At 43.5% G+C, this 21,238-nt stretch overlaps 1 protein-coding gene across 6 annotated transcripts in view; it reads left to right on the forward strand.

Annotated features, from left to right (window-relative positions):
- The window catches only part of Dnajc6 (DnaJ heat shock protein family (Hsp40) member C6), a 153,141-nt gene that overhangs the window by 43,685 nt on the left and 88,218 nt on the right, over positions 1-21,238 (forward strand). The window contains exon 1 of one of the 6 annotated variants that reach the window (XM_051188238.1): positions 10,698-10,907. The exons of the other annotated variants lie outside the window; for them this stretch is intronic. Coding sequence (XP_051044195.1) covers positions 10,721-10,907 — 187 coding nt within the window. The 5' untranslated portion in view covers positions 10,698-10,720. Of the gene's footprint in view, positions 1-10,697; positions 10,908-21,238 lie in introns of those variants that run through there. 6 annotated transcript variants of the gene reach the window in all.

Genomic DNA, 21,238 nt, shown 5'->3' on the forward strand with positions numbered 1-21,238 from the left:
TCTGTAGACCAGGCTGGGGTCGAACTCACAGAGATCCACCTGGTGGGATTAGAGGTGTGCACCACCAGCGCCTGGCCACAACCAACTGTTTTAAGTTATGTTATCAACTTGAATTGAATGGCTTCAAGAGTTCTAGACTGCATTGAAATTATGTGGGTAGGTGAAAGAAATAGAATTCTGTACAAAGGAAGGGGCATAGACTAGGGAAGTTGTAGGTGACATAAACCAGGCTTGAAGTTCTGTTCTGGGTCAGTCCAGGAGGAATCTTTGGGCAACACGGTGAATTGCCAGCCTTGGAGTCAGATGCAGTAGACACAGCTATGTACTTGCTTAATTACAGCAGATAACATCACAGCCAGGCACCAAGCTAAGCTCTTTCTGTCCTTGATGTCACACAGTTTTAATAGCTGCTTTACTTAGATGTAACAATTTTATGAGTGAGCTAATAGGGTCTTAAGTTATAAAACTTGTTTCTGACCACATGGATATGAAATTCCCAGTCACTGTTATGGTGAATGAAGAATTGAGAACCAGAGGTCAGGTGGAACATTGCATCCCATAGGGGACTAGAATGGCTGCATGTTACAGGAAAAAGCGAAGGAGTGGCTCACCACATGGTGATTTCTTCCTTCCTTCCTTCCTTCCTTTCTTCCTTCCTTCCTTCCTTCCTCCCCCCACCCACTCTTTCTTTCCCTTAACTGATCTGGGGATAATTATCGCATGGCTGTTATGGATTTCTAGGGCTCAGGGTCCTTATGTCTTTCACTTTGGCACTGAAGCCTTTTGTCCTGAAGCCTACCCCATGGTTTGAGATGCCTGTGTGAGCTCCAGTGTTCAGCCATAAAAAAGAGTAAAAGATTGGAAACAGGATGTTATACCTGCATTTGTTTTTAAAGATCAATGCCAGAAACTGCTTACATGGCTTCTTTCTGTATTACAGAGGCTACTTAGTCCTGTGAATATGTCCAGCAGATTGTAGAGAGCTACATGTGGCTTTCCAAATCCCGAGAGGAAAATGAACCCTGTGTTCTTCATACTGAATGGTTAGACTCCCAGCTTCGTGGCTTCTGTTAATCCTGAATATGAAGAGAGGGATATAGGTGGACACCTGCAATAACTGTTTAGGCCAAACAGCTCATTTTAGAGCTCTGGTCTCTTTGAATGAAATCCTAAGACCTTTCAAAAACTGAACAAGTAAAAAACACTAGACGCCCAAGAATTCAGCTTAATGTGCAGGAAGGCTAGATTCTTCCAGCCACATGTAGCCAGGAGGCAGCAGTGTTTTGGTGCTCCAGTTAGCACCAGCACTCAAAATCAGTTCCCTTGGTGCTGCCAGATGTTCCATGTGCTTTGGGCCCCAGCGCCATACTAGGCACAGTAGGACTTGGAGCGTGGGGGGGTGGTTCAGATTGTAAGGGTTGAGGCGGGGCACATAGGAACATCCAAGATTTAGTCCCATGCTGGCGTGCACCTGATTTGGGGAAACACTACCAAAAAGAAAACAACAACAACAAAGTTTATCTGTTTCTCCCTGATGGAAAACAGCTGAGCACACGGCTAGCCTGAGGTAGTCTATCTGTCAGCATCTGTCAAGTTGTGTACCTGAGGTTTCTCTGCTTGAAAGGGGACATGAAACCAGCCAGCGTTTCCATGAGTTACTCTCCCTTTAATTACATGCACTCACTTATTTCACACACTAGATTGGTTATACAGAGAAAAGCATGTGCAACTGCATAAAAAAGAATCATGTTGTCATATAATCAAACACACAGCAGTGAGCAAAAAACGATAGACTATAGAATGAATGGACCAAAGGTTGCAGAAAACACACTATGCAAGGTGTCAGGCTGCCAGCTTCACTGAATCTAGAATTGAATTTGCTTCTTTCTACACCTCAGCTTCTTCCGAGTCTTTTTGACATTCTAATATCTGCTGAAGATGGGTGTAGACACAGCCTCTAACCTGCACTGGCAAGCTGTGCTCGTCATCCAGGACTGTTTCAAATTTGTTGCCTGATTTGTAATGGCATCATTTTCAATAATTCTTTGCTTATGATACCTTTTTTAGGCCAATGGTTTTACCATGTGGTTCTGAATCTTGATCTCCATGGGTTACTATTACAATGGCAACACAAGGATATTATGCATGAACAATTTCTTGAAAAGTCAAAGACATGCCAGATGCCCAGGTCAGCCAGTGATGTAAGCCAAGAACCTGTAAGAACATAAACAAAAACTAAACCCAACCAAAACCAACAAAACAAAACCAAAACAAAAAGACAGATACCTAGCAAGCAACATTGGTAACTATATTTTAAGTAAGTGAGCTCATTAAGAAAATGCAAGGTGGATTGTTCTGCAAGCTAAAGGTAGTCCCCAAATAACATTTTGCTTTTTCACTCACTTAGTAGTATGTGCTTTCTGTTACACCTAACATGGAGCAGGCACTGTACAAGGCCTGGTATAAAGTGATGCAGATTGTGTTTATGTAACTGCCAGAGTTGCTTAAAATACTTTCATGAGACACTGGCGATATCAGGCTAATACATACTTAAGAATGTTGTGACATTTCTAAAGCAGTTTTTTTTTTAATGTAAACGTTTATGAAATCTTGAAGCACCCTAAAATTGGTATGTCATATTTGCATCTGCAACATGTTTTCCTTTCTGAATGCTGTGACTTAAAATGGATTCTTAGATTTGATAAAATGTAACATTTGATAGGTTTCCTGCTCATTATATGCTTTCATGTGTCTTTAAAAGTTTTTCAAGTAAAATTTATTTGTTTGTGCGTGTGGGGTAGGGGTGCATGAGGACTAAGAGAGACTCAAATAGGAGTCTGTTCTGTCTTTCTACCATGTTAGTTCTGGGGGTGGAACTCAGGTGGTCAGGCTTGGTGGTAATCACCACAATGCCTGATTTCATGCATCTTACTTTGTTTCATTCACTGAGGGAGGGATTGGAGTTTCTTCCACTGTGGAGAACAAGAATGTGGGCATGAGTCCATGCCAGGCCATGGAAAACTTGTATATACACATTTGGACAGCACTCAAATATGGGTACAATGGTGCCTTCAAAGACAGAGGCTTTTCTCCATGCCTCTTTAGTCTCTATGTGCTCAGACTGGCATACTGACATGCCCATGTAACCACTTTCATTGTTAAGAGCATTTTTTGTTTGGCTTTTTTTTCTTTGTGGCTTCAAACTTGTCACCATCGTCCTGCCTCTGTGTCCTAAGTGCTGGAGAAACAGGCATGCACCATCACGCCTGTCTCAAGCCTTACCTTTTTTTTTTTTTAAATTTATTTACTTATTTTTATTACATATATAATGTTCTGTCTGCAAATCTGCCTGTAGGCCAGAAGAGGGCACCAGATCTCATGATAGATGGTGGCGAGCCACCATATGGTTGCTGGGAATTGAATTCAGGACCTCTGGAAGTGCAGTCAGTGCTCTTCACCTCTGAGCCATCTTTCCAGCCCCTCAAGCCTTACCTTTTTATTTTTAACTTTTTAAAAATCTGAAATAAAGTCTCCCTATGTAGCCAAGCCCAGCCTTGAACTTTCCTGTCCCAGCCCCTTGAGTTGCTGGCATTTTGAGTGTGTGCCTCCATACCCCATGTAGGAATTACTTGGTCATTTTTCAAAAAGACCAACTATATTTTAACTAGTTTGAATTTACAATTGCTAGGAGCTTGTTTTTTCATGAAAATAAAATCATTTTCCTTCTAGTCATCCCCTCCCTTCTTTGGGTTTTTGAAACAGTCTTTCTGAGTATTTCAGCCGTCCTGAAACTGGCTTTATAGACCAGGCTGGCTTCTAACTCAGATCTGTCTGCCTCTTCCTTCCAAGTGCTGGGATTAAAGGCGTGCACCACCAACCTCTAGCTCGCCTAATGATTTTGAATCAAACCAAAGGGTAACCAAGTAGCAAGTTTTAGGTGTACGGCCCAAAATGTTCTTTGAGCCAGTTGTTTGTAAAGCAAGAGAGCCTATGAGGAAGCTGTATGAATCGGAAAACTTCAGGCTTCACTGAGCAGAGGCTGCTACATGGGCAGTGAAGGCAGGGCATTTCCCTTTTCACTGGTCACCCTGAGAAAGGAAAGCCAGACAAGTGTGGTGACCCCCCTGGCTTGAAGCTTCACTGTCACAGTGGAGTTGCCACTGTAGCCTTGTGACCAGAAAATTTGACATTTGAATCCTGATATCTGTAGTGAGATAGTTCTGTGGCACTGACCACGCCCATTGGGGGGTGGAGCCATGGGCGGAGTGACCTGTGGAAGGAGGTCGGAGGAGGCCAGGAAAGGCGCTCTCTTTCTGGCGTGACTCGGTCAGGAGAGGATCGGGTTGAATTTCCTGGTGTTCATCTGTCTAGGTTGTAAGTTATTTCTCCCTGAATAAACATCTATTCGGCCTATTTGTTTATCCTGATCCTTATTTAACCGCGATATCTGGTGTCAGAAGTGGGATCTATTTGTTTATCCTGATCCTTATTTAACCCCGATAGATATCTGTGTGAGCGTGGGAGAGACACATAGGTATTCCAAGTTTGCTTGAAAGTAAGATAACATTTGCAGGGTTGCCAGGGGTGTGAGAGTTGAGCAACAAAGGGAACCTGAAAATAGGAACTGACTTTATTACTACCGGCTCTTGAAGGAAGCACAGGTTTTGGGGTGAGTTAGTTGTCTTGGAAAATATGTCCTACCTGGAAAACTGGTCTTGTTTTCCAGGAGACCCAGCACTTGGTCGGGTCACCCAAAGCAGCCATCTCTGCTCCCAAGTAATGCTTAGTAGGGATTTCCTGGGCTTGGTGATACTATGGTATTCTCACCATTTTCCAGCACACTGCCTACTTGCTATTGTGTGTTGCTGTGTGTAACTCTTGGCAGCTGCTCTGAGTTACACACGTGATTCTTTGCTGAAACCTTGATCTGCTGGGGCATAGCAAACGGGAGCACTTGAATGATAGGAGTTTCCCCCTTTGGGCGTTGTTCGGAGAAGGAGAGGGAAATGACGAGTCAAGTTTGGGGAAGATAGGGAATTTGAGCCCAAGAGACCCCTGAAAAATCTGCATTTACTGTCAGGAGGAGAACGAGTCAGGTCTACCTTGATGTCCAAGAACAGAGTGGGAAAAGATTCCCAGCCTGGTCCCCTTTCTTCTTGGCTGTGGCTCAAAGATGTAAATTTTGTCATTGGTCTTGGTCCTTCAGGCGAGACTTTGACACTACAGGTCTCAGGTCCAAATGCCTGGGAGGGCTGGCAGGAACTAGGACAACAGGTGGGAAATGATGTTGGGATGTGGCACTCAAACTAGATCCTGGGAACCTTCTGGAAAGACATGACAGCTAAAGGTTTTTCTTTTTTGAAGTTCAGACAAATCAAACGTGTCCAGGATACCAGGAACTGCCCAGCTCAGTGCTTCAACTGTGTGCATTCACAGGTCATAGCCCACAGGAGACAGCCTGAATATGACTCTGAGTTGTGGTGCCCATGGAAGTTTTAATGCTGTTCATTGATTTATATTCGTCACAACAGAAAACTATACGTCAATGTTTCAGAGACCTGGTTTTGTAATGGAAAGAACACACCAGGAACTTGGCCCTCGCTTACTGTGTAATTTGTAAGATTTCTTTGTTATCCAATTGTTCAGGTGAGCACAGATGTCACAGTGTAGGCAGTTGTCATGGTTAGGCACACTGGTACTGCTCAGAAGCAGAGGTTGTACTTATGAGAGACACAGACAGACATTTGCCATCGGAACCTATCTGTATCGTCACTGAGTGTAAACACACACACACACACACACACACACATACACACACACACACACACACTCACCACCACTACCACCTTAAGCAGTATTTTAAGAAACAACATTTCCCACATTCAAAAAACTAATTTTTTAAAACTTATTTCCTTTTTGCTGAAAATAATAGCTATGATCTGCTGTTCATTTTACAGTTTACCACTGAGCCACAATATGAATAGTTAAAAAAAAAAAAATTAAAGACATCACTGGACTAGGTCCAGGGATGTGGCTCAGTGGTTAAAGCACTTGCCTGAATTTGTATCTCCAAAACCCACATAGAATGTTGAATGGGCATGCCAGCTCATTTGTAATCCCAGTCTCCATGGCTGAGACAGAGGATGCTCAGAACAAGGGGCTAGCAAAACTAGCTATATTTGTGAGCCCTGGGTTTAACTGGGTTGACTCTGAATCAACAAATGACATGGAAGAGTGACCTAGGGTTTTCCTGATGTCAACCTTGCATTTCTGCATGTATATTCCATACATTTGTGCCCACATACAAACATACACGAGCACATATACCACACAAATGCAAAAAGGAAGGTGATGATACAGTATTTTTGCTTGGTCATTAATTGGTTAGTTTAGTATTTTTTATTTGTTTGTTTCAGTGGCATTGGAGATTGAATCAGGGCCCTATGTGTTTACTGGCTTTTTGGGTGCTCTCTGATTGTCACGGAACACAAGGAAAATATGGACTTTCCTTCATAAATACTTCTAATGTAACTGGAGAAACAGTCATGAAGACATGTAAAAATCCAATGCTAAAAAATCACTTTATGTCATACAAAATGCTTTTTATATTATCATCTATCATAATGGTTACAAATCTCTAAGGCACAGCAGGGTTCGCTTAATTTTAAAGATAGGAAACTGTTTGTATCCTTGAAAATGTGACTTAATGAGACATAAAATACAGTAATAGGTGGAAATATAAGGAATAAGTCATAACATTATAATAGTAGGAATAATAGGTAATTATAATAGTATTTGTTAAGCACTGTTATGTGGTTAACATAGGGCTGGAGAGATGGCACAGTGGTTAAGAGAGCTTGATGATTTTCTAGGGGACCCAAGTTCGGTTTCCAGCATCCATACTGGGAGATTAAAACAGTGTAAATCCAGCACCAAGGAATCTGTGGCTGTCTTCTCTACACTCACATATATACCTACATTAAAAAGATTTTTTAAAAATTGATTTATTTCTCTCTTCAAACTTGTTATAATGGAAGTATGTCCCTTTTAACCATAGGAAAAGTAAGACAGATTAGATGATCTGGCCAGAGCCTGGGTGAGGCTAGGACTTGTTTGCTGAGTGATTTGGTTCAAGAATCTCATTCTCCATCACTGTTCCCAGAAGTGAAAGGGTGTTACAGCTGTAGCTTACCTTCACTTGGCAGCCTCACTGCCAAATGTGGGTGATATTTTCTGAGAAGAGAGCTTTGGCTGGGGGAATGGAAGAAAAGAGCTGAATATCTATCTCTCAGTATGGACACTCATCATGGAGTTAGTAAAATCAACTGAAGAATCACCCCAAAGAGGGCATCCAGTCCTTTGTGTCTGTCCCCATATGCGACATTTTATTCTTGAGATAAAATAGGTTATAGAGAAATCTGTTATTTTTTATTAAATATCTACATCTATTTATCACCCATCCATCCATCTATCTGTCTATATTGAGGTATGATCTCACTGTGCAGTCCTGGTTGCCTGAAACTCGCTGTGTAGACCAGGTTGGCCTTGAACTCCTAGAGATCCACCTGCTCTGCCGCCCAAATGCTGGGATTAAAGATGTGCACCAACACACTTGGCAACTGTATTTTTATTTGTGTGTGTAGGCCAGAAGTGGGCATCTGATGCCCTGGAGCTAGAGTTATAGGTAATTGTTTTCTGCCCAACATGGATGCTAGGAACCAAACTCCATTTCTTTGAAAGAGTACCAAGTACTCTTGAGCATTAAGCCTTGTCTCCAGCTTCTATAAACCAGCCTTGATGTTGGGAAACAGCAGAGTACATGTTCACCCCAGATTTTGTCAATACTACCTCCCTCTCTGAAGTGCAGGTTTTCATCATCATCAGTGTGTGTGTGTGTGTGTGTGTGTGTGTGTGTGGTCAGTAGTTGATTTTGATTTCTGCTATGTCTTCTTAGGTGTGGTGCACCCAGCTTTTTGGCTTTGTTTATATAGGATTTCTCATTGCCCTGGAGTGCCAGGGTTCTTCTTTTCTTCACTTCCACAATGCTGGGTTATAAACTTGAAACCACTAGGAGGAAGCCCTTTATCAGCTGAACCATCTCTCCATCCATCCACCCTTCACCAGCTGCTCTCATGGGAAGAGCTAGGATTGAGAAAGCACAGGAGAGAGCTGTTCCTGAAGACAGACCAGCACAGTGACAATGGGAAACATTTCTGTGCTTAGGTTAGACAACTCTGCTAGGTACTATTAATTATTCCTTCAGCTACATCATGCTTGTGGTTGTGCCCTGCACATCCAATAGCAAAGAGCAGAAAGATTTCTGCTCTTTAGGAATCTGTTAGAGTTAAATTGGTGCATGTTCCAAGTTAGTCTCCAAATGCTAGACTTTAGACTACTGTAAGTTAATCTAGAGAGTGTAGTTTTACTGTGTTCATTGTACCCCAGCTTTATAGAAATATTAATAGTTATCCTGATTGATTTAGTTAGTGTTAACTTTGTGTTAAAATGACACAGCCCAGGGTGTATCTCAGTGGTACATTCTTTGCTTACCATATTTGAGAATCTGGGTTCCATCCCAGAAAAGAGAGAGAGAGAAAAACATACTGTCTAGCCCATTCATGTCTTTCTTTAAATTTTCAAACTTGGGGGATAGATAGCCAAAAATACAAAAGCATATGTCTCAGTTTCTTTCGCCAGTGTGTTTGCAATTCTGAAGTGTAGCAAAAATAACCCAAAGTGCTCCTTTTGAAAATCATAGTTTTCACTTTCAGAAACGGCCATCTCTGAATTCTCTAAATTTAGTGAGTATAAAGTCAGTATCTGCCAAGACACATGGTGGACATGAGATTCTGTGCTCCCCGCTGGTCAGTAATGAATTGAGAAAGTGCAGAAAGAGGTTATTAAATGCCACTAAAAGCTATTTTGTTACTAGATTTTAAAAGTTATTGCTTCAGTGAAGTAACCAAAATAACTCAGGCTTACAGATTTGCAAGTTTGAAAGTAATGCATTTGTGTTTAGAACCACATTTCAGTTTTTCCTGCCACCATTCAAAGTTGTTCTAAGCAAGCATTAGCTGTGGATTCAGCTTCTTGTCACACCCCACTCCCTGGAGAGGGAGTAGAGAAGGGTGACAGGACCCAGCACCCAGCATCCTTGACCTCTTCAAACTTCTTCTCTACCACAGGATAGGTGTCTGTGTGATCTTTGAACAGGAGAACACATTTGTCAAGCCAATTAATTTATTGTGTTTAGGCCTATGAGGAGCTGGAATTTCCAGGGACTTCAGTTTCAGATGTTCGGGATGGAAGACCCCCAGTTGCTCTCATTTGTTTTTTGTGTCCTCATGTGATCAAAACAACAACAGCAAGGGAAACCCATGTGAAACTAAGAAGTAAGTCAAGCCCCCACGCACTGCACACACATGCAATTTTTTTTTTTTGTCTTGTATCACAGGAAACTGTCAGAGTGCCTCTAAAAGGTTTTCATTTTACTTTATCCAAGGACCAGGAGGGAAAAATGGTACTCTTAAGTCAACATTTTTATCTAGTCTTTCACCTGAGCTGAGGAGGGAGCCTTCTGGAATACTATCAGGTGAAAACAAACATTGGGCCATTTCTTCTTCACACTGAATAGAGTTCTTTTCTAGATTGTGGAGGTCTGAAACACAATATTGAGGCCCTCTTTAAGAATACAAAAATCACAAGTGGACGGTCGGTTAGGCAGGTAGGCTTCCAGAGCCTTCCTCAAGAAGAGGGCTTTAGCTCTCCAGCTTAACTGACTGTGACATTTTTTCCCTGTCTACGACTATGAAAGAAAAATAAGGGGCCAGAGGATGGAAAGAAAATCTGGTATAATTTTCTTTCCAGAGATCCCCCAAGTCACTGAGTTGGGGAGGCCTTTCTCCCTGTTCCAAGCCAAAGGGTAAGAGGCCCGGAAGTGCCCATGACTTAACATTCCTTCCCAGATTATACCTACAGCAAATAGTTGCTGAACGGATCTGGCCCTAGCTCCCTTGCCCCCTCACACATCCACAGCTCATCCTGTGCCAGCAGAGATGCAGCTCTGCCCTGTGTGTACAAATGGTCTGCCATCAACACGGTTCTTTCCCCCCTCCTACTGGAGTTACCAGTCAGTCCACCAGGTCGATCGCCATCCAGGCGGCTTCCCGTTGCCGAATTCTCCAACAAAGACAAGCCGAGTTACATGAAATGGGCGTGCCTGGCTCTCCCCGACAGTGCCCTTCTCCAAGGCTCACTAGGCCTGAGACACCTTCCCCCCCTTTTTTTTTTTCCTGAAGCAAGCGCGCGCGCTGACACACCCCTCCCTCCGCGTTGTCGCGGTCCCCTCCCCATCCCGCCCCGCCCCGTTTTCCGCTTTCAGCCTCCCTCCCTTCGACTCTCCCCTCCTTTACTAGCTTCTGTTTATTCCCTCCCCCTCCAGCCACTCCGGGAGCTGCCCGGCTGCTGCCCGGCTACACCTACACTTCCTCGGGCGCTGTCCAGCCTACGGGTGGCCGGGCCGGCTACGCGCGCTGTGCCCGGGGCGGCGGCTGCAGAGCCCTTCCTTGTGGCCGCTCCCCCTTTCCCTCCTCTTCGCGTCATGTCGGGCACTTGATTATTATTGCTATTATTTTTTGCATCCCTCTCTGTCCCGCTTTCCCTCCCCCTTCCTTTCCCAGTTTGATTTTTTTTTTCTTTCCCCTCTTCTCCGGGCTTGCACATGAGCCTCCTCGGGAGCTACCGGAAAAAGACCAGCAGCGATGGTTATGAATCTTTGCAGCTGGTGGACAGTCACGGGGACTCGAGTGCGCGGGGCGCGGTGGCTGGCACGCAGAGGGTGACCGCGGGTGCGGCGCGCAGTCCCGCCCGGCAGCCTCCGCACCGCGCCAGCACCACGGACAGCTCAGGTAGCGGCCCTGGTGGCGCAGTCCTCTGGCCCGGCGTGTTTCCCCGGCCCCAGCAGGGAAAGGCTGGGTTGTAGGCCACGGCATGTAATACCACAGGGTGTAACGTCTCTAATTTCGTTGGTCCGGGGAGCTAAGAAACGTTAGATCCGTCTGGAGGCTCGGTGACATTAGCGAGCACCTCTTAATCTCCCTAGGCTGCTGAATACACCAGCTGGGGGCGGGGAGAGGAGGGGAGGGCAGGGAAGGGGAGGGGAGGAAACCAGGGGAGGGTTGCTCCCAGCGAGGCGAGGCGCTTTCACCGCCCAGCTGCAGGAGCCGAGGTGAAGGAAAAGTGGCAGGTGCTTTTGCAGCTTAAAGACCACGTTTATTCAAGTTTTTTCCCCTGAAGCTGCTGTTATTTACAATTATGTAAAGCTCGGCCACGTCTAAACGATCTGCTAGGGTTAATGTTTCCTTTCTCCCACGGAAGGCTTTACCTGGGATCAAGAGCCCTGTTAAGCAACATAGCTCTTAGCTTTACACGATGCAATTTGTTTGTTCTGTTGTTGGCTTTGATCTTATCCTTTGCATGCTAATAGTTCCTAAGGCTTCTCCTACAGGGAGACGGAAATGTTTCTAAACTTTATTATCTGTGTTTGCAAATGTTTTAAAGAGTCAGAGACCTCTTAGACCTGGTGAGAGTGAGCAATTTGTGTATCAAAAGAGTCATCCAGGAATCCCTGCTGGCCAAAGCCTTGTGTCAGAGCTGTTGTTTACCTTTTCAGGATGGGAACCACAGGGGGCTGGTTTTACATTTGTGAGTCTAACTCTGGGCAACTGAGGACTGTGGTGGGATGGAACCAAGTTGGACTTTATTCCCGTCACTTTACAAACAATGGCTTGGAGATTTTAATTGTGTAATATCTCTCCTTGGGATGTCATTTCCCATTTCCTTCTACCTGAAAGTAACGTGAAATACTATTCACAGACATTCAGACATACTGGACTGAAAGGGAGTTCACTAGGTAAGCTCTGGTTTAAGTTGAAGAGGGTGTTGGTGGGAGGTCCTCTGAGACTTACTTAGGGCTGTCTTTGTTCCTAGTGGACTGCTGCTTTCAGGGTTTGGGGAGTGATGCTGTGTTTCATGTTTTGAGCGGCACGTTTCTACATGGGTGTCAGTCATCTTTTGACTGGACATGGTCCTCCTTTCAATCATTAGCAGATTCTTATTCTGAGACTCGGAGTCATTTTGGGAAATAATTGAAATGAGCACATATCTAAGTGAGTTCATAGAAGCCCTGCATCAGGGACAGGAAAAATAAATCATGGATTTCTTTTTTCCCCCACAGAAATCATATAGGGATGGGAATTTGTTTTGTGAAGCATGTTACATTATAGGAAAAAAACCCCACATACTTTTCATAGGAAAAAATGTATTTCCTGGGTTCAGTGGTGTTCAAACACAAGTTTAAACTTTGTGGGAGAATTCAGTTGAGAACACAGTCTTTTGGGTCTCTGGTGGGTTGTCATTCGGTAGGGACAGCCATTCTAGCACAGAAGGCCTAGTTAGGTCCTGGACTTTTGAGGACTGTTTTTCTCTTTTCTTTTCCTCCTCACTAAATCAGGTTTTGCAGTAGGTGGTGAGAACAATGAGTGCCTTGTTAAACTGTGGAGGTGGGAAGGAAGGTACAGTTATCTCTACAGTGCTGTTGCCAGGAGTTGGTTCTTCAACTTCATCAAACTAGAGCTGTTTCAAGAGCCCCCCATTCCTCCTTGCTGCTCCCTGCCACCCTGCCATGTCTGTCCCTCCTGCATCTGCTTAGGGAGATGCTGTTGCTCTGTAAGTGGCCACTGTAGCAAGCTGGTACAACGGAGGACTTGATGCATGTTTTCAATAGAGAACATAGTTTAGAGTGATAATGTTTGCTTTGGATGAGGGATTAGATTCTGAGAACCACATTTGTTTCCTAGTGCTATTGTATGCCTTGCCTAATTAGAGCTTTCTTCTAAGAGGTTCAAAGTGTGGCCCATGTTGTGTAAAGATATCCATTTGTTAAGATATTTAATTAAACTCATAGATCATTTCTAATGCAATAGTCATCTGCTCATTTATCCAGCTGATTGTGTATGATGTGGTGGTCCGGATAGGAGGTTCATGGGGCTTTGTTTGAGCAGGAATGCTTTTGAATTGGAAAATACGTGGATATTGCTGTGGAAAATGGAAAGCTTAATCTCTATACTGCCTTACACATGTGTGACAATTTATATAGAGCTCTTGGACACTTACCTTATTTCATTCTTTAGGATGCTATGAAACAATAAGGTAGCGACTTGTGCCTGTGTGCATGAGACTGGGGGATGGAGCCTCAGAACTATTGTTTCCAACTGGAAAACCTGGTTTTAAACCCATTGCTTACTTGCAAAAGGAGGCAATGTGCAGCAGAAGTTGCAAATTTCCCTTACTTTATTGACTCTTGTGCTCCCTAATCCCGGCATGAGGAAGAGGATTTTGTTGAAGATGTCTAGTGAAAAGCAGTTTCCTAGGGGCAGCCAGGCTCTGGTCTTCTGCCTTTTTCCTGTCTTTTAATTATTACATTTATTTACATTTTTATTTGTGTGTGTATGTGCATGATTGTGTGTGTATATATGTGTGTGCATGTGTGTGTGTACACAAGTGTGTACACATGTGTGTGCATACGTTCATGTGTATATATGTGTGTATATGTGTGCATATGTATATGTGTGTGCACGAGTGTGTGCACATGTGTGTGCATGCATATGTGCATGCATATGTGTGTATGTATGTGCATATATGTATATGTATGTGTGTGTATGTGCATGTGTGTGTGTATGTGCATGTGTGTATGTGTGTCTCATATATGAGGTCAGAAGACAGCTGACAGGGGTCAGTTCTTTCCTTCTTCCATCTAGGTCCCAGGGATCAAACTCAGGCCCTCAGACTTGATAGCAAATGTCTTTGTCTCCTGCCCCATCTTGCTGGCCATGTTTAGTTTGGAGATAGGGTTTCAGTGTATAGCCCTGGCTGGCCTAGGATTCACTGTGTAGACCAGACTGGCCTTGGACTTGCAGCGATCCTCCGGCCTCAGCTCTGAGCTTCAGGTGTGTGCTCAGTCTTCTGTCTTCATGAGCTGAGTTTTCCCCCGTTAGACTAAAATGACTTTCTGTGTAGGCACTGTGTCAAGTGACTGTTGAAATCAAACAATCTTATCAAAGTGGATTTCCCATCTGTTTTCAAAGGGAAGAGGGGAAGCTGTACCAAGGACAGTAATAACTTTCCAATGTAACAGTTTCTAGGGTGTTGAGTTCAGAGCAGTTTTCTAGCCAGATGTATCTTATAGAACTCTCTGCTTTGACTGGTGTGTGTGTGTGTGTGTGTGTGTGTGTGTGTGTGTGTGTGTGTGGGCTTTCACTTCATTCAGATTATTGTCTAGAAAGGGCTAGAACGGGAGCTTATCCCAGTATACTGTTTGAGAAATTTTATATCTCTCTTGTGTATATTCTGCCTTCTGGGGGCAGATGGTAGAATTCATAAAACGCATGAAAGTCAAATACCCTAGATTGAACCAATTAAGGTTAACTTACCAAATTTATACTGACAGGCCATAAAAGATGGTCCACTTAAAAATCTGGGATATATTAATGAAATCAAAAAGAATAGGACAATGAGCTTTTATGACAAATAGCAATGTTTCCAACAGACTCATGTGTTCGACACTTGCTGCTTTTGGGGGTTAGCTTCAAGGGGTACAGCATGTCTGGGGGAAGTGTGTCACAGGTGAGCCTTCCATGTTTCTGCCTTTCGTAGTCTCAGCTGGACCTGCCCTTTATCTTTTTCTGCTTCCTGGTTGCCATGTGTAAGGGGCTCTACTCCATCCACCCTCCATGCCAGGACAGACTGAGACCTCTGAGACAATGAGCCCAAATAAACTTCTCATTCTTTTAAGTAGTTTATATCAGGCATTTTGTCACAGTAACACAAAGTGACTAACATAGGAAGAATGCTAGAATACTTTTCAAGTTGAGCATGAGAATCTGTTTGGAAATAAAAAAAAAACTATCTTTGGTAAATACAATGTTAAGAGTGTCTAAATGTAGTGTTCACACTTTGAACTGTGTTTTAGTGTCATGAAATATATATTGGGTAACTTTATGCTTCATAGAAATGAATGTATGTGTAACAACCCTTTCCTGTTGAATTCCATTTTAAGGATTTTATAGTTTTGAGGCAAATTTCATCTCGGTAACTTATTTAATTTGTGGTTAAGTATGTGCTACCTTTGGGGTAGGTAATGAGCAAAATATGTTCAAATTTCCAATGCTGAGGACTACCAGACCTCTTGGACTTGGAAGGAGAATCCTAGGAACTAAACCTTGGATGTGAGGACCATGTGGCTGTGACATCTTCCACCCAACTGCACCGTGGTAGATTGGTCCGATCTCACTGGCTAGATATCCACATCCTCCCTCACCTCTCCCTGAACATCCTTCTCCAAGTGATAGCTCAGTTAAAGAGGATGGCTTTCCCTGATAGAGGAGAGCCCATCTTTGGCAGGATCAAGGATGTATAAGCAGCTTCGTGCTCCTGCTGGAACCCCCAGACAGGCTCTTAAGGAGCTCACCTTTCCGAGCACAGCCCTGCAGCCCCATGAAAAGCACCACCTTCAGAGATGGTGTCTTTGGACTGCCCTTATCAACAGAGTCCTTTCTGTGTTGGGGCAAAGTAACCTTTCTGTTATTTAGATCCAAAAACACCTTCAACCCTTCTTTAACATGGTGACTTTTGACAGTTGGAGAATAGAAACTTTCCTTGACCTGGTCTCTTTTTCTGGGCCAAACTACCTTCTTCACTCTTTTATTTTTCCATTTGATTCCTAGCCATTTTCATATTGTTACTCTAATACTGGAGAATAATTCATAGTTTTGATTTTCCATAACAGATATTTTCATTGATATTTACTATAAAAGGTTCTGGCACTCTTGGTTAAAAAGAATTAATGATTACAGAAAGGGACAACATGAAAAATGTAAAGTAACCTTTCATCTTTGGTACCTTAGGCTCTTGCCTCAGAGATAAATCACTATTGGATGTTCCTGGGGTGGGAGTGTCCAACGAGGTAGCTCAGTGGGTAAGAGTTCTTGCCACACAAGCCTGATGAGCTGAATTTAATCCCCAGGACCTATGTAAAAAGACCAGATTTGGTAGCACACATCTGTAATCACAACACTCTCACAGGGAGATGGAAGGCAGACCAAGTGGTCTGAAGTATGCAATGTGGCAGAAATAAGGTGGAAAGAGAGAGCCAGTTCCTCCAGGTTGTCCTGTGACCTCCACATGCATGCTATGGCACACACATTCCTGTACACACACACACACACACACACACACACACACACACACAAAAATTAGAAGTTTCTGATCTGAAGGAACATTCAACCTATAATGTGTGTTTGCATAAAATATATATTATATACACATCTATCCATAACATTAAAATTGTAATAAATGCAAATTAAAATTATTCCAGTTATATATGTGTTTTACACTATTCAATAATGCTTAATAATGAAATGGATATGATCCAAGCATCATGCTAAATACTGTACATGTGGTATTTCTTAACCTTCATAAGAATTATGTAAGGGAGAAATGACAACAAATGCTCTCAAGAATGTGGAGTATGAGGAAGACTTTTAACTGGTAGGAATGCAAACTGGTGTAGTTCCTATGGACATCAGTGTGGAGGTTCCTCAAAAACCTAACAGCAAAACTACCATGTGACCCAGTTATACCCTTCCTGGGTATAGATCTGAAGGACTATGAGCCAATTGGTCACAGAGATGTTTGCACAGCCATGTTACTGCTGCACTAGTCTTGTGTGGATATGGATGGATGGATGCAAGTGTGTACACATGTGCACATGTGTGTGTGTGTGTTTGTGTTGTGGTCAGAGAACAACCTTGGATACCATTCCTCGGATGTCTTCCACTTTTTTGCAGCAGGGTCTCTCACTGCCCCGGGTCTTGCTGTGTCCAGGGAACTGTCTGGGAGCAGTAAGGGAACTAGCAAGACAGTCATGGGGCAGGCCAATGGAGATGGGAATAAGAACAAAGTATAATATGTAGGTATGAAAATGTCACAGTGAAATCCACTTCCCTGTTTGCTGACCAAAACAACTATTAAAAACTCAAGTTCCAGGTCAGTGTGTTACTTTACAGACCTGGCCAGTGCATGTGCCATCCTGCCCAGCTTTGTTTTCTTTTTAAATGGGTTTGGGAATTTGAATTCAAGTCCTTATGCTTGTAAAGCAAGAACTTTACTGGCCATGTTCATAAACAGATGAACAAATATATGCAAAATGTAATCTTATTTAGTTGTAAAGAAGAATAAAGTTTGCTGTTAAATTTACAGGGAGAGATTTATTACAGTTTAATGGATGGAACTGAAGATCATTTTGTTAAAAAACAAAAAACAAACAAACAAACAAAAGAGTCAGATCCAGGCAAACTGTGCATGTTTTTCTTCTATAAATGTAGGGCATGAAAGGAGAAGGTGGACAGTGTTGGGGAAGAAATATTTAAAGAAATGGGTGACAGGGTAATAAGAGAGGTTAATGGCTAATACATCTGTGAAGCCAGATGAGGGATCTTTCGGGACAGGTTTAAGGGAACTAGTAAGATGTGGAGATAGGTTGGGGGCAGGGCAGTGGAGGAGGGGAATAAGAAAAAAAAGTGTAATATGTATTATGGAAATATCACAGAGAAAGCCATTTCCTTGTATGCCAACAAAATAGCTAGTGGAAAAAGATGCAGTTAAAAAAAATCTGCTTAAGGTAGAGAACAATCGTTACCTCCTTCCTGCGTTTGAAGTAACTGAGATGCAGAGGGGTTGAGCTACTTGTCTCTGGTTATATAGGCTTCTCTTATTCTTTTAGGGAACAGAACACTGCAGAGCAATGCCCTTCAAATTGCAAAGGAAGATTTGCAGTGAATTCTCTTTGTTTGCCTCTTTCTCTGAGGCAAGGTGGAATAAGACGGATGAAGGAATGGGAATGCATGTAGTTCCTTTTCGTTTTGAATCTCCCCAACATGACAGATATGTCGTCCTTATTTTCATATAACATAAGGAATTTTTAAAAATGCAGGAACGAGGGAGACGGAGCCGAAGCATCGTGGAATAAGGCTGATTAAGCTTTGAGATGGCACTTTGGCAATAATGTAATTGGTGCAGGTTCCTAAAATTTATGGGGTAATATCTTGCCAAGGCAAATGGATTGCTAGTTCTCTTGGGATGAAGGCCAGGATATTGTGAACTGGACACTAGCAGCAGCCCAGTGTGGGTCCTTTGAACACCAGCCCAGAAGCACTTGCTATTGTCCCTGACTAGGAATGCCTCCCTCCTCTTCTGAGCTTTTGCAAACATTTGCCCCTCCGCTTTGAGCATCTCATTCCAGAGCCATCTGGATGCTCCTTTCCAGCATCACTCCTACTCTTTGTCCGGTGGCAGCCTGGGGCGGTCATGATCCATGCTCCTCATCGGCCTGGCTCTCACCACTGTGATACCCTGCCTGATGTGTCTCCTGGAGGGCTGTAGATAAAGTTCAGAGAGAGGCTTTGTCTTGGTCACCTTTGTGTTCTTTTCACAGCTTGGCATTTATTAGCAGCCTGGACAAATACTTGTTGAGTAAAAGAAAGCAAGAACAGATTCTGAATTTTTAAAAAGGGCATTTATAATGGAAAGTGCCCAGCCAAACCTAAAAATAAGAATATGGCTAGATTTGATCAGAAATGAGGCCAAGCTTAAATGAAATTGTGGCAGAACGCTCAATCAATTCAGTAATGAACATTTTTTTTTTTATGTGCAAGAGTTCCAGAGGGGGAAGATGGTTAAGATGCACCCAGACTGTCAAGAGCCTCTTAATGCAGAAATGCAAGTAAACAGTTTATCCCAAGACTACTTTCTTGACCAAAAAATTGCAGCCTATTGTTTGACTTATCCTAAAGGTGGCTTTTTGTTTGTTTGTTTGTTTTTGTTTTTCAAGTCAGGGTTTCTCTGTGTAGCTTTGGAGCCTGTCTTGGAACTTGTACTATAGGACAGGCTGGCCTTGAACTCACAAAGATCTGCCTGCCATCACAAAAGTAGTAACTCCAGATACCCTCCCATTGTCCCACCTGCTCTCCACCCCCTCCCCACTTCCTCTCTCTCTGCTTCCCTCCCCCTTCTCTTTCTTGCCCTACTCCTCATTCCTTTTCTTTCTTAAGTAGAGATGGCTTTTATCCACAGACTTGAATATCCCTTAGTCATTAGCACAGACTTTAAGTCTTGGCCATTTTCACATTTTCTATTAGAAGTTCTGCATATCACCATTGGCCATATGAAGTAAGATAAGACTTACTGTCATGCAGTCAACATCACCCTCTACAGATGCTTTCGCTTCCTTCCCCCCTTTCTCACTCCCTCCCTTCTTCTCTTCCTCCCTCCCTTCTTCCTTCCTTTCTTCCCTCCCTCCTTCCTTCCTTTCTTCTTTCCTTCCCTTATTTTGGGGGTGGGGGGGACTTTGAAGTAAATAAACGAATCCTAGAGATAAGAACATGTGTTTCTTTGCTGCAAGATTTTTAAGTTAGGTAGAAACTGAATGCCCATTGTTTTGTGTGAAACCATTCTTCCCAAAAACCTCCCTGGAGAATTTGATGGGAAAACTCAGTCTCTGCCGGAGTACGAAATTCATGGTCCAAGGAATTAGAAAATTTCATAACTTGGGCCAAGGGATCTGGCACATTCTCCTGCCTTTAATTGCTCTATATCACTGGTCATAATCTAGATCTAACATATCTTATTTCAATAAATCATCCAGATATAATTTTAAAAGGCATTAGAGATAGAAACTAAATGAAAATCCAGCCATATATAGTATTAACAATGCGAAGGCCACTGCCAAGGACTTAACCAGACTACTTACCGCCAGAGTGGAGTTAGGGTTGCACATGCAGAAAATGACTGTTGGCGCTTTGCAGGGTAGCGTTGCATCTGGGAGCTGACAGGAGTGCTTGGTGCACATGAGGCTGCCTCCTGACTCTAGAGTATTCTGTCGGGAAAGAAGTGCACATTAGAATTGGGAGGCAATATGTGGTGTAATAGTAGACTAGCCTGAAAAATGCCAAAGAAAGATTCACTGTTTAATAGGAGGGATAGCCAGGGCCACAGTCAACGGTGACAGCTGAAGGAGAAATCAATAGGCAGAGAGGTTACGGTACCAGACCAGAAGTTGCCATGTTTCCTGCTGCCAGGCCAGCTGGAATTGCTGCCTTCCCTGGGCCCTCACACTCCCCAGCAATCTGGTCATCAGCACCCTAGGTTGTCTCTTATTCCTGCACCAGCTGGCACTGCCCTGGTGTGGCTGGCCAGCCCCTTAGCTTATCATCTGGACTGCCATGTGACAGACTCAAAGGTTATGCTGGCTTTCAATGCACTTCTGCTCACCCTACTTACTAAGTGAGCATCCCTGGACCCAGGTAGGTGGAGATGCTGAGGCCAGGCAGGTGCAGGGCAGCTGGCTGTCCCTCCTTTGCCCTCAGTAGGTGTGCATGGGGCTCTGCTTCCTTGCTTGGTGATGGAGTCACAGCAAAAAAGGTCAAACACCAGAGAAATGTAGACGATGGTTATGGAGAATAAGGATTCTCGGTCTCCGTGGAAACAGACCTTGACACTAGAGATTGTCAAGGACTGCCTGTACCAATCAGTATTTGACTACTGGAGCTTTATGGCAAAATCTTAGTTGGGTAGCTGCTTTTTATTTTTCTTTCCTTGAATCCTTCTTTCTGTCTCTCCACATTCTACAGTCCTCCCTTCTCTTTTTCTCCATCCTCCTCCATCTTTGGCTTCCTCATTCCTCTCTCCTCCTCTGTCTCTACTTCTCTTCTGCTTCCTTCTCTCCTCCTCTCCATTTTTCCTATCCATGCTCCCCACCCCCACCCCCAGTGACTGAGTCAGCGTGTTTAAGATACTTACTGAACAGGATGGTGTATGGATGGCTGCAGTCTTGGTGTGTGTGTGTGTGTGTGTGTGTGTGTGTGTGTGTGTGTGTGTGTGTGCCTTAGCCCCCAGCCTGCTCCTGCTTGTAGCCCAGTATGTGTGAATATGAGCATCACTTTCCAATTTGGGTAATTGCATCTAACCTCCCTACAGTTTCACTTGCTTCAATTAGCAACGTGTTCCACACTACGACCTGGTGAAGAACAATTTCATAAGGGTCCCAGAGGCTGGTGTGTTCCATCAGAGGAAAAGAAAAAAAATGTACTTACTCATTTCAGGCAAGGCGTGCAAGATTACAGCT

The sequence above is a fragment of the Phodopus roborovskii genome, unplaced genomic scaffold, assembly GCF_943737965.1.
Source record: "Phodopus roborovskii unplaced genomic scaffold, PHOROB, whole genome shotgun sequence".
NCBI classification, from domain to species: domain Eukaryota; kingdom Metazoa; phylum Chordata; class Mammalia; order Rodentia; family Cricetidae; genus Phodopus; species Phodopus roborovskii.